The sequence below is a fragment of the Coregonus lavaretus genome (assembly GCF_964263955.1).
Source record: "Coregonus lavaretus genome assembly, chromosome: 22".
NCBI classification, from domain to species: Eukaryota; Metazoa; Chordata; class Actinopteri; order Salmoniformes; family Salmonidae; genus Coregonus; species Coregonus lavaretus.
In genome coordinates, this window is record NC_140009.1 from 1,386,577 (window position 1) to 1,402,851 (window position 16,275).

The 16,275-nt window shown below is 47.9% G+C and overlaps 1 protein-coding gene across 1 annotated transcript; it reads left to right on the forward strand.

Annotated features, from left to right (window-relative positions):
• Positions 1-227: 227 nt before the first annotated feature.
• LOC311149456 (potassium voltage-gated channel subfamily A member 2-like) lies at positions 228-15,456 on the forward strand (the record flags this gene model as incomplete). Its single annotated transcript, XM_084186652.1, has 3 exons — positions 228-418; positions 13,848-14,091; positions 14,329-15,456. The coding sequence occupies 3 exons, from the start codon at positions 228-230 to the stop codon at positions 15,454-15,456; spliced, it is 1,563 nt and encodes a 520-aa protein (XP_084042778.1).
• Positions 15,457-16,275: the final 819 nt, after the last annotated feature.

The following is a 16,275-nucleotide window of genomic DNA, read 5'->3' on the forward strand; positions in this document are numbered from 1 at the left end:
GTTCTGTCCTCTCCAGATCCCTACTGGCCAGCCTGTTCTGTCCTCTCTAGATCCCTACTGGCCAGCCTGTTCTGTCCTCTCCAGATCCCTACTGGCCAGCCTGTTCTGTCCTCTCTAGATCCCTACTGGCCAGACTCTGTGTTCCTCTGGCCACCCCCCCTTCCACCACTTCGCCCTCCACCCCGCCGCCCGTCTGAACGCTGCAGGCCCCGCCCTCCTCCTCTACCATGACGGTTGCTACGGGTGACCCGGGGGGCGAGGCGGTGGCGCGTCCCTGTGACCCATACGAACCGGAACCGGGCCACGAGTGCTGTGAGCGCGTTGTCATCAATATCTCCGGGCTGCGCTTTGAGACTCAGCTCAAGACCCTCTCCCAGTTCCCTGAGACCCTGCTGGGGGACCCCAAGAAGAGGATGAGGTAGCTATACCACTTATATATGTAATTATCCTGTATTGATGTTAACCCTAACTCTAACCCCAAGTGCTTTTGTCTGTGCCCAATAATGTTTGTACCATGTTGTGATGCTACCATGTTGTTGTCATGTTGTGTTGCTACCATGTTGTTGTCATGTTGTGTTGCTACCATGTTGTTGTCATGTTGTGCTGCTACCATGTTGTTGTCATGTTGTGTTGCTACCATGTTGTTGTCATGTTGTGTTGCTACCATGTTGTTGTCATGTTGTGCTGCTACCATGTTGTTGTCATGTTGTGCTGCTACCATGTTGTTGTCATGTTGTGTTGCTACCATGTTGTTGTCATGTTGTTCTGCTACCATGTTGTTGTCATGTTGTGTTGCTACCATGTTGTATTGCTACCATGTTGTTGTCATGTTGTGTTGCTACCATGTTGTTAACATGTTGTGTTGCTACCATGTTGTGTTGCTACCATTTTGTTGTCATGTGGTATTGCTACCATGTTGTGCTGCTACCATGTTGTTGTCATGTTGTGCTGCTACCATGTTGTTGTCATGTTGTGTTGCTACCATGTAGTTGTCATGTTGTGCTGCTACCATGTTGTTGTCATGTTGTGTTGCTACCATGTTGTATTGCTACCATGTTGTTGTCATGTTGTGTTGCTACCATGTTGTTAACATGTTGTGTTGCTACCATGTTGTGTTGCTACCATGTTGTTGTCATGTGGTATTGCTACCATGTTGTGCTGCTACCATGTTGTGTTGCTACCATGTTGTGCTGCTACCATGTTGTGTTGCTACCATGTTGTGTTGCTACCATGTTGTGTTGCTACCATGTTGTGCTGCTACCATGTTGTGCTGCTACCATGTTGTGTTGCTACCATGTTATGTTGCTACCATGTTGTGTTGCTACCATGTTGTGCTGCTACCATGTTGTGCTGCTACCATGTTGTGCTGCTACCATGTTGTGTTGCTACCATGTTGTGTTGCTACCATGTTGTGCTGCTACCATGTTGTGTTGCTACCATGTTGTGTTGCTACCATGTTGTGTTGCTACCATGTTGTGCTGCTACCATGTTGTGTTGCTACCATGTTGTGTTGCTACCATGCTGTGTTGTCATGTGTTGCTGCCATGCTATGTTGTTGTCTTAGGTATCTCTTTATGTAGTGTTGTGGTGTCTCTCTTGTTGTAATAATAATAATAATAATATGCCATTTAGCAGACGCTTTTATCCAAAGCGACTTACAGTCATGTGTGCATACATTTTTACGTATGGGTGGTCCCGGGGATCGAACCCACTACCCTGGCGTTACAAGCGCCGTGCTCTACCAGCTGAGCTACAGAGGACCTATATTTTTATTGTATTTTTCTTTTTAATCCCAGCCCCCGTCCCCGCAGGAGGCCTTTTGCCTTTTGGTAGGCCGTCATTGTAAATATGAATTTGTTCTTAACTTACTTGCCTCTAAGAGGTGAGATAGGTTTAACATATAATATAAATCCCTAACACTATGAGGTGAGATAGGGATTTATATTATATGTTTACCCTAACACTATGAGGTGAGATAGGGATTTATATTATATGTTTACCCTAACACTATGAGGTGAGATAGGGATTTATATTATATGTTTACTCTAACACTATGAGGTGAGATAGGGATTTATATTATATGTTTACCCTAACACTATGAGGTGAGATAGGGATTTATATTATATGTTTACCCTAACACTATGAGGTGAGATAGGGATTTATATTATATGTTTACCCTAACACTATGAGGTGAGATAGGGATTTATATTATATGTTTACCCTAACACTATGAGGTGAGATAGGGATTTATATTATATGTTTACCCTAACACTATGAGGGGAGATAGGGATTTATATTATATGTTTACCCTAACACTATGAGGTGAGATAGGGATTTATATTATATGTTTACCCTAACACTATGAGGTGAGATAGGGATTTATATTATATGTTTACCCTAACACTATGAGGTGAGATAGGGATTTATATTATATGTTTACCCTAACACTATGAGGTGAGATAGGGATTTATATGATATGTTTACCCTGACACTATGAGGTGAGATAGGGTTTTATATTATATGTTTACCCTAACACTATGAGGTGAGATAGGGATTTATATTATATGTTTACCCTAACACTATGAGGTGAGATAGGGATTTATATTATATGTTTACCCTAACACTATGAGGTGAGATAGGGATTTATATTATATGTTTACCCTAACACTATGAGGGGAGATAGGGATTTATATTATATGTTTACCCTAACACTATGAGGTGAGATAGGGATTTATATTATATGTTTACCCTAACACTATGAGGTGAGATAGGGATTTATATTATATGTTTACCCTAACACTATGAGGTGAGATAGGGTTTTATATTATATGTTTACCCTAACACTATGAGGGGAGATAGGGATTTATATTATATGTTTACCCTAACACTATGAGGTGAGATAGGGATTTATATTATATGTTTACCCTAACACTATGAGGTGAGATAGGGATTTATATTATATGTTTACCCTAACACTATGAGGTGAGATAGGGATTTATATGATATGTTTACCCTGACACTATGAGGTGAGATAGGGATTTATATTATATGTTTACCCTAACACTATGAGGTGAGATAGGGATTTATATGATATGTTTACCCTGACACTATGAGGTGAGATAGGGATTTATATTATATGTTTACCCTAACACTATGAGGTGAGATAGGGATTTATATTATATGTTTACCCTAACACTATGAGGTGAGATAGGGATTTATATTATATGTTTACCCTAACACTATGAGGTGAGATAGGGATTTACACTGAGTGCCTCCAGAAAGTATTCATACCCCTTGACTTATTCCAGAAAGTATTCATACCCCTTGATTTATTCCAGAAAGTATTTATACCCCTTGACTTATTCCAGAAAGTATTCATACCCCTTGACTTATTCCAGAAAGTATTCAGACCCCTTGACTTATTCCACATTTTGTTGTTTTAAAGCCTGTTTTCAAAATGGATGACATTGATTTTATGTCTCACCATCTAAACCCAATACCCCATAATGGCACCCATCTAAACCCAATACCCCATAATGACACCCATCTAAACCCAATACCCCATAATGACACCCATCTAAACCCAATACCCCATAATGACACCCATCTAAACCCAATACCCCATAATGACACCCATCTACATACAATACCCCATAATGACACCCATCTAAACCCAATACCCCATAATGACACCCATCTAAACACAATACCCCATAATGACACCCATCTAAACACAATACCCCATAATGACACCCATCTACATACAATACCCCATAATGACACCCATCTAAACACAATACCCCATAATGACACCCATCTAAACACAATACCCCATAATGACACCCATCTAAACACAATACCCCATAATGACACCCATCTAAACACAATACCCCATAATGACACCCATCTAAACCCAATACCCCATAATGACACCCATCTAAACACAATACCCCATAATGACACCCATCTAAACACAATACCCCATAATGACACCCATCTAAACACAATACTAATGGCACCCATCTAAACACAATACCCCATAATGACACCCATCTAAACACAATACTAATGGCACCCATCTAAACACAATACCCCATAATGACACCCATCTAAACACAATACCCCATAATGGCACCCATCTAAACACAATACCCCATAATGACACCCATCTAAACACAATACCCCATAATGGCACCCATCTAAACACAATACCCCATAATGACAAAGTGCACCCATCTAAACACAATACCCCATAATGACAAAGTGCACCCATCTAAACACAATACCCCATAATGACAAAGTGCACCCATCTAAACACAATACCCCATAATGACACCCATCTAAACACAATACCCCATAATGACTAAGTGCACCCATCTAAACACAATACCCCATAATGACAAAGTGAAAACATTTGTTTTTTTAATGTTTGCAAATGTATTGAAAATGAAATAGAGAAATATCTAATTCACTCCACTGAGTCAATACTTTGTAGAAGCACCTTTGGCAGTGATTACAGCTGTGAGTCTTTCTGGGTAAGTCTCTAAGAGCTTTACACACCTGGATTGTTCAACATTTGCCCATTATTATTTTCAAAATTCTTCAAGCTCTGACAAATTGATTGTTGATCATTGCTAGACAACCATTTTCAGGTCTAGATATTCAAGTAGATTTAAGTCAAAACTGTAACTCGACCACTCAGGAGCAATCACTGTCTTCTTGGTAAGCAATTCCAGTGTAGTTTTAACCTTGTATTTGAGGTTATTGTCCTGCTGAAAGGTGAATTCATCTCCAAGTGTCTGGTGGAAAGCAGACTGAACCAGGTTTTCCTCTAGGATTTTGCCTGTGCTTAGCTTGTCGTAGAAATATATATGACTCGAAAGTAGTCAACTCAAACATATCTCTCAAGAAACTGGAGCCTGTGAATCCAAAAATTAGACTTTTATTATCTAATAACGAAAGCCGAACGGCTCCATGGAGCGGCTGTCTCTCTCTGGCTTAGACATCCCTTTTATACACACACAAATGCACAAACATACTTCCATGGCATATTCAGTTACCCCCTTATGGCAAATTCCTAACTTATTTTAGCTCTGCACCACCCTTCTTTTTCAACGTCCAGCTGTCACACAATGTCCTACTCCAAAAGGTCATGAATGCTTTTTTCTATATGTGTCACGGTTTCGGCCGAGGCTGCCTCTCTCCCTTGTTCGGGCAGGCTTCGGCGTTCGTCGTCTCCGGAATTCTAGCTGCCACCGATTGATGTTTCATGTTCGTTTGCTTTTGTCTGTTTGTTTCTACACCTGTTTCTGTTTTGTAGTAATTAGTGTCCTATAAGTTTCTCGTTGTGTTTGTCTTGTGTTGTGTGTGATTGTTACCGTCAGTTTGTGTATTGCTCGGTTGAGCGTTATCTTCTCCACTGTTTGCTGGAGCGTTCGTTGCACTTGTGTGTGCACTTATTCATTTTGACGCACCTGTTTGTGCGCATTGTCTTTTCGCCTTCGTGCGTATTTTGCTGTCAGGCTTATTTTGTCCTGTTGCCGGTGTTTAGGCAGTAATACAGCTCTTTGGAATTCAGTCTGCTTCCTGCGTTTGATTCCTACACAACACCTACAACACGACCTGACAGAATCACACACCACACAGTATGGAATCAGCAGGAGCCGAAGCAGCACATACAAGACTGGAAGCCCAGGTTCGGGAACAGCAAGAGCAGCTCCTGCAGATGGGGGCCGCCCTGCAGGAGGTGATGACCACCATCCGAGGCTGGGGTCCGCCTCCACCGCCAGCCGCCCTGCCAGCACCATCGGCCAGCCCACCCAGTCCAGCGCCGGAACATCGCGGAGTCCGACTATCTCTCCCGAGGTCCTACGACGGGACCGCAGCTGGGTGTCAGGGATTCCTGCTCCAGGTAGAGCTGTACCTGGCCACAGTACATCCGGCACCTTCAGGGCATGAGAGCGTGTCTGCCCTGATCTCCTGCCTGGCCGGTAAAGCGTTGGAGTGGGCCAACGCGGAGTGGAGGAAGATCGACGCCACGACTATTACGTACACCGAGTTCTCCCGCCGCTTTAGGGCGGTGTTCGACCATCCCCCGGAGGGGAAAGCGGCGGGGGAGCGTCTGGTCTTCCTCAGGCAGGGGAGGAGGAGTGCCCAGGAATTCGCACTTGAATTCCGTACTCTAGCGGCAGATGCAGGGTGGAATGAGCGGGCCCTCATCGATCTATACCGATGTAGCCTCAGAGAGGACGTCCGTCGGGAGCTGGCCTGTAGGGACACCAGTCTCACTTTCGACCAGCTGGTCGACATGTCAATCAGGTTAGATAACCTATTGGCTACCCGCGGACGTCCTGAGGGGGGTCCGTCCATTCCATCCTCCAGCGCATCCGAGCCGTGTCCTATGGAGCTCGGGGGCGCTGGCGCTAGAGATAGGAGGAGTCGGCAGACTAGGGGGTCCATCCACTGCACCAACTGTGGTCGGGGAGGACACACCGCGGCTAGGTGCTGGGGATGGCCTCCTAGGGGAGATGACGACAGGTCCCGCACTGGGGATTCCCTCCAGGTGAGTAGGCGCCCCACTCACCCAGAGCTCACTGTTGCCCATTTTTGTATACCTGTCAGTTTTCCACAGGTAGCACCTCAATCCCAGCATAAGGCGCTGGTAGATTCAGGCGCGGCTGGGAATTTTATTGATAGAAAGTTTTGTTTAAGGTTAGGGATTCCCCGTATTCCTGTTGACGTTCCTTTTCCCGTTCATGCCCTAGATAGTCGTCCGTTGGGTACGGGCTTGATCAGGGAGGTCACGGCGCCACTTAGGATGTGTGCGCAGGGGAGTCATCAGGAGATGATTCAGCTGTTCCTGATTGACTCTCCTGCGTATCCGGTGGTGCTGGGCCTACCTTGGTTGAGTACCCATAACCCCGCAATTTCGTGGCAGGAGAGGGCTCTGATGGAGTGGTCTGCTCAGTGTGTGGGTAGATGTTTAGGCGTTTCCGTAGGGGCTACCTCGGTGGAGAGTCCAAACCAGGTGCCCGCATTGCACATTCCACCTGAGTATGGGGATTTGGCTATTGCGTTTAGTAAGGCAAGGGCGACGCGGTTGCCACCCCATAGGCAGGGGGATTGTGCGATAGACCTTCAGGCAGGAGCTGCGCTCCCACGGAGTCATGTGTATCCTCTGTCTCAGGAGGAGAAGAAAGCTATGGAGATTTACATAGACGAATCACTGAGACAAGGATACATACGGCCGTCCACTTCCCCCGCGTCCTCGAGTTTCTTTTTCGTGAAGAAGAAGGATGGTGGTTTGCGTCCGTGCATCGATTACCGTGGTCTCAATCAGATTACGGTGAAGTATAGTTATCCACTCCCGCTGATTGCGACCATGACTGAGTCGTTGCATGGGGCGCGCTTCTTCACGAAATTAGATCTCAGGAGCGCGTACAACTTGGTGCGCATCAGGAAGGATGATGAATGGAAAACAGCCTTTAGTACCACCTCGGGCCATTACGAGTATCTAGTCATGCCATACGGGTTGATGAATGCTCCGTCGGTTTTCCAATCATTCGTGGATGAGATCTTCAGGGACATGCAGGGACAGGGAGTCGTTGTGTACATAGATGACATTCTCGTGTACTCACCTACCCGTGTCGAGCATGTGGCCCTGGTGCGCCGGGTGTTGCGGAGGCTGGTGGAGCACGACCTGTATGTGAAGGCAGAGAAGTGTCTGTTTTTCCAGGAGTCGATTTCCTTTTTGGGGTATCAGTTGTCAGCTTCAGGGGTGAAGATGGAGGTAGACCGAGTGTCAGCCGTGCGTAATTGGCAAACACCAACCACTGTGAAAGAGGTGCAGCAGTTTTTGGGGTTTGCGAATTACTACCGGAGGTTTATCCGGGGTTTTGGGCAGGTGGCAGCTCCCATCACGTCTCTCTTGAAGGGGGGCCCGGTGCGTCTGCAGTGGTCAGTCGAGGCGGACAGGGCGTTTGGGAGGCTGAAGGACCTGTTTACCTCGGCTCCGGTGCTGGCGCATCCGGATCCCTCTTTACCATTTCAGGTAGAGGTGGACGCGTCTGAGGCCGGTATTGGCGCCGTGCTTTCACAACGGTCAGGCGCGCCACCTAAACTCCGCCCCTGTGCCTTCTATTCCAAGAAGCTCAGTCCGGCGGAGCGAAATTATGACGTCGGGGACAGGGAGCTGTTAGCTGTGGTACAGGCCCTTAAGGTGTGGAGGCACTGGCTTGAGGGGGCTCAACACCCTTTCCTCATTTTGACGGACCACCGTAACCTGGAGTACATCCGGGCAGCGAGGAGGCTAAACCCTCGGCAGGCTAGATGGAGTATGTTTTTGACCCGTTTCTCTTTTAAGATCACCTACATCCCTGGGTCACAAAACGGTAAGGCAGATGCGCTGTCTCGGCGGTATGACGGGGAGGAGAGGTCCGTGGAGCCCACTCCCATACTGCCGGAGTCGTGTCTAGTGGCACCGGTGGTGTGGGAGCTCGATTCTGAGCTCGAGCGGGCATTACGCACCGACCCTAGTCCACCACAATGCCCGGAGGGCCGGAGGTATGTTCCGCTCGAGTGTCGGGATCGATTGATCTATTGGGCTCACACGTCACCCTCCTCTGGACACCCGGGTATCGGCCGGACAGTGCACTGTCTTAGTGCCAAATATTGGTGGCCCACGTTGGCCAGGGATGTGAGGGTTTATGTTTCCTCCTGCTCGGTGTGCGCCCAGTGTAAGGCGCCTAGACATCTGCCTAGGGGTAAGTTACTGCCCCTGCCCGTTCCACAACGACCATGGTCCCACCTCTCGGTGGATTTTATAACTGACCTTCCCCTCTCTCAAGGGAATACTACCATCCTGGTCGTTGTGGACAGGTTCTCTAAGGCCTGTCGTTTGCTCCCCATGCCGGGTCTTCCTACTGCCCTGCAGACCGCCGAAGCTATATTCACCCATGTGTTCCGGCACTACGGGGTGCCCGAGGACATTGTGGCTGACCGAGGTCCCCAATTCACCTCCAGAGTCTGGAGAGCTTTTATGGAGCGGTTGGGGGTCTCGGTGAGCCTCACCTCGGGTTACCACCTGGAGAGTAATGGGCAGGTGGAACGCGTTAACCAGGATGTGGGTAGGTTTCTCAGAACGTACTGCCGGGATCGGCCGGAGGAGTGGGCGAGATATGTGCCCTGGGCCGAGATGGCACAGAACTCTCTCCGCCACTCCTCCACCCAACTAACCCCTTTTCAGTGTGTTTTGGGGTACCAGCCGGTTCTGGCACCATGGCATGAGAGCCAGATCGAGGCCCCCGCTGTGGATGAGTGGGTGCGGCGCTCGGAGGAGACGTGGGACGCTGCACACGTCCATCTGCAGCGTGCCATACGTCGACAGAAGACGAGCGCCGACCTACACCGCAGTGAGGGGCCAGTGTACGCACCTGGAGATCGAGTCTGGCTCTCTGCCAGAAACCTGCCCCTCCGCCTGCCCTGTCGGAAGCTGGGTCGGCGGTTTGTAGGGCCATTTAAAGTCCTGAGAAGGTTGAACGAGGTATGTTATAGATTACAGTTACCAGTTGAGTATAAGTGTATTAACCCCTCGTTCCATGTGTCCCTTCTCAGGCCGGTGGTAGCAGGCCCACTCCAAGAACATGAGATCTTGGAGACCCCCCCGCCCCCGTTGGACATCGAGGGGGCACCGGCGTACACCGTGAGATCCATCTTGGATTCTAGACGTCGGAGAGGGGGTCTTCAGTATCTAGTGGAGTGGGAGGGGTACGGTCCGGAGGAGCGGTGCTGGGTGCCGAGGAGAGACATCTTGGACCCGTCGCTCCTGACGGAATTCCATCGGAGGTATCCGACGCGCCCTGCGCCGCGGCCTCCGGGTCGTCCCCAAGGCCGGAGTCGGCGCGCGTCTGGAGCCGCGCGTCAAGGGGGGGGTACTGTCACGGTTTTGGCCGAGGCTGCCTCTCTCCCTTGTTCGGGCAGGCTTCGGCGTTCGTCGTCTCCGGAATTCTAGCTGCCACCGATTGATGTTTCATGTTCGTTTGCTTTTGTCTGTTTGTTTCTACACCTGTTTCTGTTTTGTAGTAATTAGTGTCCTATAAGTTTCTCGTTGTGTTTGTCTTGTGTTGTGTGTGATTGTTACCGTCAGTTTGTGTATTGCTCGGTTGAGCGTTATCTTCTCCACTGTTTGCTGGAGCGTTCGTTGCACTTGTGTGTGCACTTATTCATTTTGACGCACCTGTTTGTGCGCATTGTCTTTTCGCCTTCGTGCGTATTTTGCTGTCAGGCTTATTTTGTCCTGTTGCCGGTGTTTAGGCAGTAATACAGCTTTTTGGAATTCAGTCTGCTTCCTGCGTTTGATTCCTACACAACACCTACAACACGACCTGACAATATGAAGCCTCTCATTCTATCATTCTATTGGCTGCGAGGCCCCTTCTTAAAAAGGAACTAAGGTAATGCATACACTGTGTCCATAATAAGCCCATGGGCCACAGGTTGAGAGCCCCTGTGACAGAGCACATACATTCATTTAAAACATAGTCATGTTTATTATACTTTATCTTTTGACCTCTCCCTACATTTGCCTTTAATGATACATAAAATAATACCATAAGCTCCATTCCGTTTCTTTTGTATCCTGAAAAACTCCCCAGTCCTTAACTATTACATGCATACTCATAACATGATGCTGCCAACACTATGCTTGTAAATACGGAGAAAGTTACTCAGTAATGTGTTGTATTGGATTTGCCCCAAACATAACACTTTGTATTCAGGACAAAAAGTTCATTGTTTTGCCTCATTCTTTGCAGTATTGCTTTAGTGCCTTGTTGCAAACAGGATGCATGTTTTGGAATATTTTTATTCTGTACAGGCTTCCTTCTTTTCACTCAGTCATTTAGGTTAGTATTGTGGAGTAACTACAATGTTGTTGATCCATCCTCAGTTTTCTCCTATCACAGCCACTAAACTCTGTAACTGTTTTAAAGTCACCATTGACCTCATGGTGAAATCCCTGAGCGGTTTCCTTCCTCTCCAGCAACTGAGTTAGGAAGGATGCCTGTATCTTTGTAGTAACTGGGTGTATTGATACACCATCCAAAGTGTAATAACTTCACCATGCTCAAAGGGACATCCAATATCTGTTCTTTTATTTTTTACCCATCTACCAAGAGGCGGCGTTCTTTGGAAAACCTTCCTGGTGTTTGTCGTTGAATCTGTGTTTGAAATTCACGGCTCGACTGAGGGACCTTACAGATAATTGTATGTGTGGGGTACAGAGATGAAGTAGTCATAAAAAAATGGTGTTAAACACTTTTATCGCACACAGAGTGAGACGATGCAACTTATTATATAACTTGTGAAGCAAAGTTTTACTCCTGAACTTATTTAGGCTTGCCATAACAAAGGGGTTGAATATTTATTCACCCAAGACATTTCAGCTTTTAATTTTGTATGAATTTGTTAAAAAAAAAATGAAAAATATAATTCCACTATGGGGTATTGTGTGTAGGCCAGTGACAAAACATCTCAATTTAATCCATTATAAATTCAGGCTGTGATAAAACAAAATGTGGAAAAAGTCAAAGGTGTGAATACTTTCTGAAGTCACTGTACAAACATTAGGAACACCTTCCCTCAATTCGTCGGGACATGGACTCTTCAAACTGTTGAAAGGGATGCTGGCCCATGTTGACTCCAATGCTTCCCACAGTTGTGTCAAGTTGGCTGGATGTCCTTTGGGTGGTGGACCATCCTTGATACACACGGGGAACTGTTGAGCGTGAAATACCCAGCAGCGTTGCAGTTCTTGACACACTCAAACCGGTGCGCCTGGCACCTACTACCATACCCCGTTCAAAGGCACTTCAATCTTTTGTCTTGCCCATTCACCCTCTGAATGGCACACATGCCTCAAGGCTTAAAAATCCTTCATTAACCTGTCTCCTCCCCTTCATCTACACTGATTGAAGTGGATTTAACAGGTGACATCAATAAGGGATCATAGCTTTCACCTGGATTCACCTGGTCAGTCTATGTCATGTTTTGTCCACTCAGCGTATATAAGACAGTAATTGTTGTATACAGTGCATTCGGAAAGTATTCAGACCCCTTGACTTTTTCCACATTTTGTTACGTTACAGCCTTATTCTAAAATGAATTAAATAGTTGTTGTTTTTCTCATCAATCTACACACAATACCCCATAATGACAAAGCAAAAACATGTTTTACATAAGTATTCAGAGCCTTTACTCAGTACTTTGTTGAAGCACCTTTGGCAGCGATTACAGCCTCGAGTCTTCTTGGGTATGACGCTACAAGCTTGGCACACCTATATTTGGGGAGTTTCTCCCATTCTTCTCTGCAGATCCTCTCAAGCTCTGTCAGGTTGGATAGGGAGCGTCGCTGCACAGCTATTTTCAGGTCTCTCCAGAGATGTTCGATCAGGTTCAAGTCCGGGCTCTGGCTGGGCCACTCAAGGACATTCAGAGACTTGTCCCAAAGCCACTCCTACGTTGTCTTGGCTGTGTGCTTAGGGTCGTTGTCCTGTTGGAAGGTAAACCTTCGCCCCAGTTTGAGGTCCTGAGCGCTCTGGACCAGGTTTTCATCAAGGATCTCTCTGTACTTTGCTCTGTTCATCTTTGCCTCGATCATGACTAGTCTCCCAGTCCCTGCCGCTGAAAAACATCCCCACAGCATGATGTTGCCACCACCATGCTTCACCATAGGGATGGTATTGGCCAGGTGATGAGCGGTGCCTGGTTTCCTCCAGACGTAAAGCTTGGCATTCTGGCCAAATAGTTAAATCTTAGTAACATCAGACCAGAGAATCTTGTTTCTCATTGTCTGAGAATCCTTTAGGTGCCTTTTGGCAAACTCCAAGCAGGCTGTAATGTGCCTTTTACTGAGGAGTGGCTTCTGTCTGGCCATTCTACCATAAAGGCCTGATTGGTGGAGTGCTGCAGAGATGGTTGACCTTCTGGAAGGTTCTACCATCTCAACAGAGGAACTCTGGAGCTCTGTCAGAGTGACCATCGGGTTCTTGGTCACCTCCCTGACCAAGGCCCTTCTCCCCCGATTGCTCAGTTTGGCCTGGCGGCCAGCTCAAGGAAGAGTCTTGGTGGTTCCAAACGTCTTCCATTTAAGAATGATGGACTCCACTGTGTTCTTGGGGCACTTCAATGCTGTAGAATTTTTTTGGTACCCTTCCCCAAATCTGTGCCTCGACACAATCCTTTCTCAGAGCTCTACAGACAATTCCTTTGACCTCATGGCTTGGTTTTGCTCTTGACACGCACTGTCAACTGTGGGACCTTATATAAACAGGTGTGTGCCTTTCCAAATCATGTCCAATCAATTGAATTTACCACAGGTGACTCCAATTACTGTCTATTGTCCTGGTAACCCTAGGAAGAGAATGACGAAAAATAGGGACTTCAATACTGGTGCTTTAGTTTTTATATTGTTATCTGTTATTGTTCTGCATTTATATTTGTATCTACTACTTACAATGAATCTCTCTGTCTCTCTCTGTCTCTCTCTGTCTCTCTCTCTCTCTCTCTCTGTCTCTCTCTGTCTCTCTCTATCTCTCTCTCTGTCTCTCTCTGTCTCTCTCTCTGTCTCTCTCTCTCTCTCTCTCTCTCTCTCTCTCTCTCTCTCTCTCTCTCTCTCTCTCTCTCTCTCTCTCTCTCTCTCTCTCTCTCTCTCTCTCTCTCTCTCTCTCTCTCTCTCTCTCTCTCTCTATCTGTCTGTCTCTGTCTCTCTCTCTCTCTCTCTCTCTCTCTCTCTCTCTCTCTCTCTCTCTCTCTCTCTCTCTGTCTCTCTCTGTCTCTCTCTCTCTCTCCAGGTACTTTGATCCTCTGAGGAACGAGTATTTCTTTGACAGGAACCGGCCCAGTTTCGATGCCATCCTGTATTACTACCAGTCAGGAGGGAGGCTGCGCCGGCCGGTTAATGTCACTCTAGACATATTTTCAGAGGAGATCCGCTTCTACGAGCTGGGAGAGGAGGCCATTGAGATCTTCAGAGAGGATGAGGGCTTCATTAAGGAAGAAGAGCGTCCTCTCCCGGAGAACGAGTTCCAGAGACAGGTATATTCTATGTTCTGTGTTTTTATCATTATACATTATTTATTAGTGGCACATTGCCTAGTTAATATACACTTAATATAAATATTTTAATCTGTTACTAGCAAATGTCTCAGAGAATGTTTGCTATATGCTGTCAATTTGATAAGAGTGTGTGTGTGTGTGTGTGTGTGTGTGTGTGTGTGTGTGTGTGTGTGTGTGTGTGTGTGTGTGTGTGTGTGTGTGTGTGAACTCGAACAGGTGTGGCTGCTGTTTGAGTATCCGGAGAGTTCCGGCGCGGCCCGCATCATCGCCATCATCAGCGTCATGGTGATCCTGATCTCCATCGTGTCCTTCTGCCTGGAGACACTCCCCGTGTTCCGGAACGACCACGAAGAAAACAAGGTGTTCCAGCCCTTCAACAACTCCACCTCTTCCTACACCTCCTCCTACTTCACCGATCCGTTCTTCATCCTGGAGACGCTCTGCATCATCTGGTTCTCCTTCGAGTTCCTCGTCCGCTTCTTCGCGTGTCCTAGTAAAGCCGGGTTCTTCGGTAACATCATGAATATCATCGATATTGTGGCGATTATCCCGTATTTCATCACGTTGGGCACCGAGCTGGCAGAGAAACCGGAGGACGGGCAGGCAGGGCAGCAGGCCATGTCCCTGGCCATCCTCAGGGTCATCCGGCTGGTCAGGGTGTTCAGGATCTTCAAGCTGTCCAGACACTCCAAGGGGCTCCAGATCCTGGGCCAGACCCTGAAGGCCAGCATGCGGGAGCTGGGCCTCCTCATCTTCTTCCTCTTCATCGGAGTCATCCTCTTCTCCAGCGCTGTTTACTTCGCCGAGGCCGACGAGGCCGACTCCCAGTTCAGCAGCATCCCAGAAGCCTTCTGGTGGGCCGTGGTTTCTATGACCACCGTCGGCTACGGCGACATGGTGCCCACCACCATCGGCGGGAAGATCGTCGGATCGCTCTGCGCCATCGCCGGCGTGCTGACCATCGCCCTGCCCGTCCCCGTCATCGTGTCCAACTTCAACTACTTCTACCATCGGGAGACGGAGGGGGAGGAGCAGGCGCAGTACCTGAACACACCCAGCCTGCCCAAGGCCGATTCAGCAGAGGACCTGAAGAAGAGCAGCCACTGTGGGAGTGGATCCACCCTCAGTAAATCAGACTACATGGAGATACAGGAAGCTGCACTGAACCACAGCACCGAAGACTTCAGAGCAGAAAGCCTGAAGACAGGCAACTGCACCCTGTTGGCTAATGTTAACACGCTAGGTAACGCTAACACCTTGGGTAACGCTAATGCACTATCTAACGCTAACACGCTGGCTAACACAAACTGTGTCAACATCACCAAGATAAGAACGGACGTATAGCTGGATTCAGGCGGTATAACACCAACTTGCTGGGCTGTCGGGGTGGAAAGAGAACTCGAAGGACATTGTAGAGGAGGATGGAGGACTGAGGAAAGACCCTTCCTCTCTCTGATGTTGTAGAAGGCTTGGAGCCCCTACTGTCCAGACTAGATCGCTGAAACTCTGATAGAGGCCATGCAAGGTGGACCTTAGGCCCCCATCTTAACCCCCAAACCCCCCCCCACTCCCTCTGTTGGGAGGTGAATCTTCCGTGTGTTCAGTGTCTGCATGGCATTACTCTGTGACTGTTCATCTGTCCAGTAGTGGTCTCTATGCTCTGCTCGCTACAGTAGCCCGATAATAGACGAACTTCTGACTGATACTAGACCTAGAAACAGCATATAGGGGCCACTCTGCTCAAACTGCCACCATCCCGTCAGGACAGATCTAGGATCAGCTTGCCCTGAACAAGTACAAGCCGTAACCAATAGGAGATATACTGCAAAACTGACCTTAGATCAGCGTCTCATCATGTTCTAATTACTTAGCTCTAACTGCCAGCCTATAGGAGCTTATTTACCCTCTCTCTCCCACCCCGTACCCCCTGAACCTCTCTCCCACCCCGTACCCCCTGAACCTCTCTCCCACCCCGTACCCCCTGAACCTCTCTCCCACCCCGTACCCCCTGAACCTCTCTCCCACCCCGTACCCCCTGAACCTCTCTCCCACCCCATACCCCCTGAACCTCTCTCCCACCCCATACCCCCTGAAACGCTCTCCCACCCCATACCCCCTGAAACTCTCTCCCACCCCATACCCCCTGAAACGCTCTCCCACCCC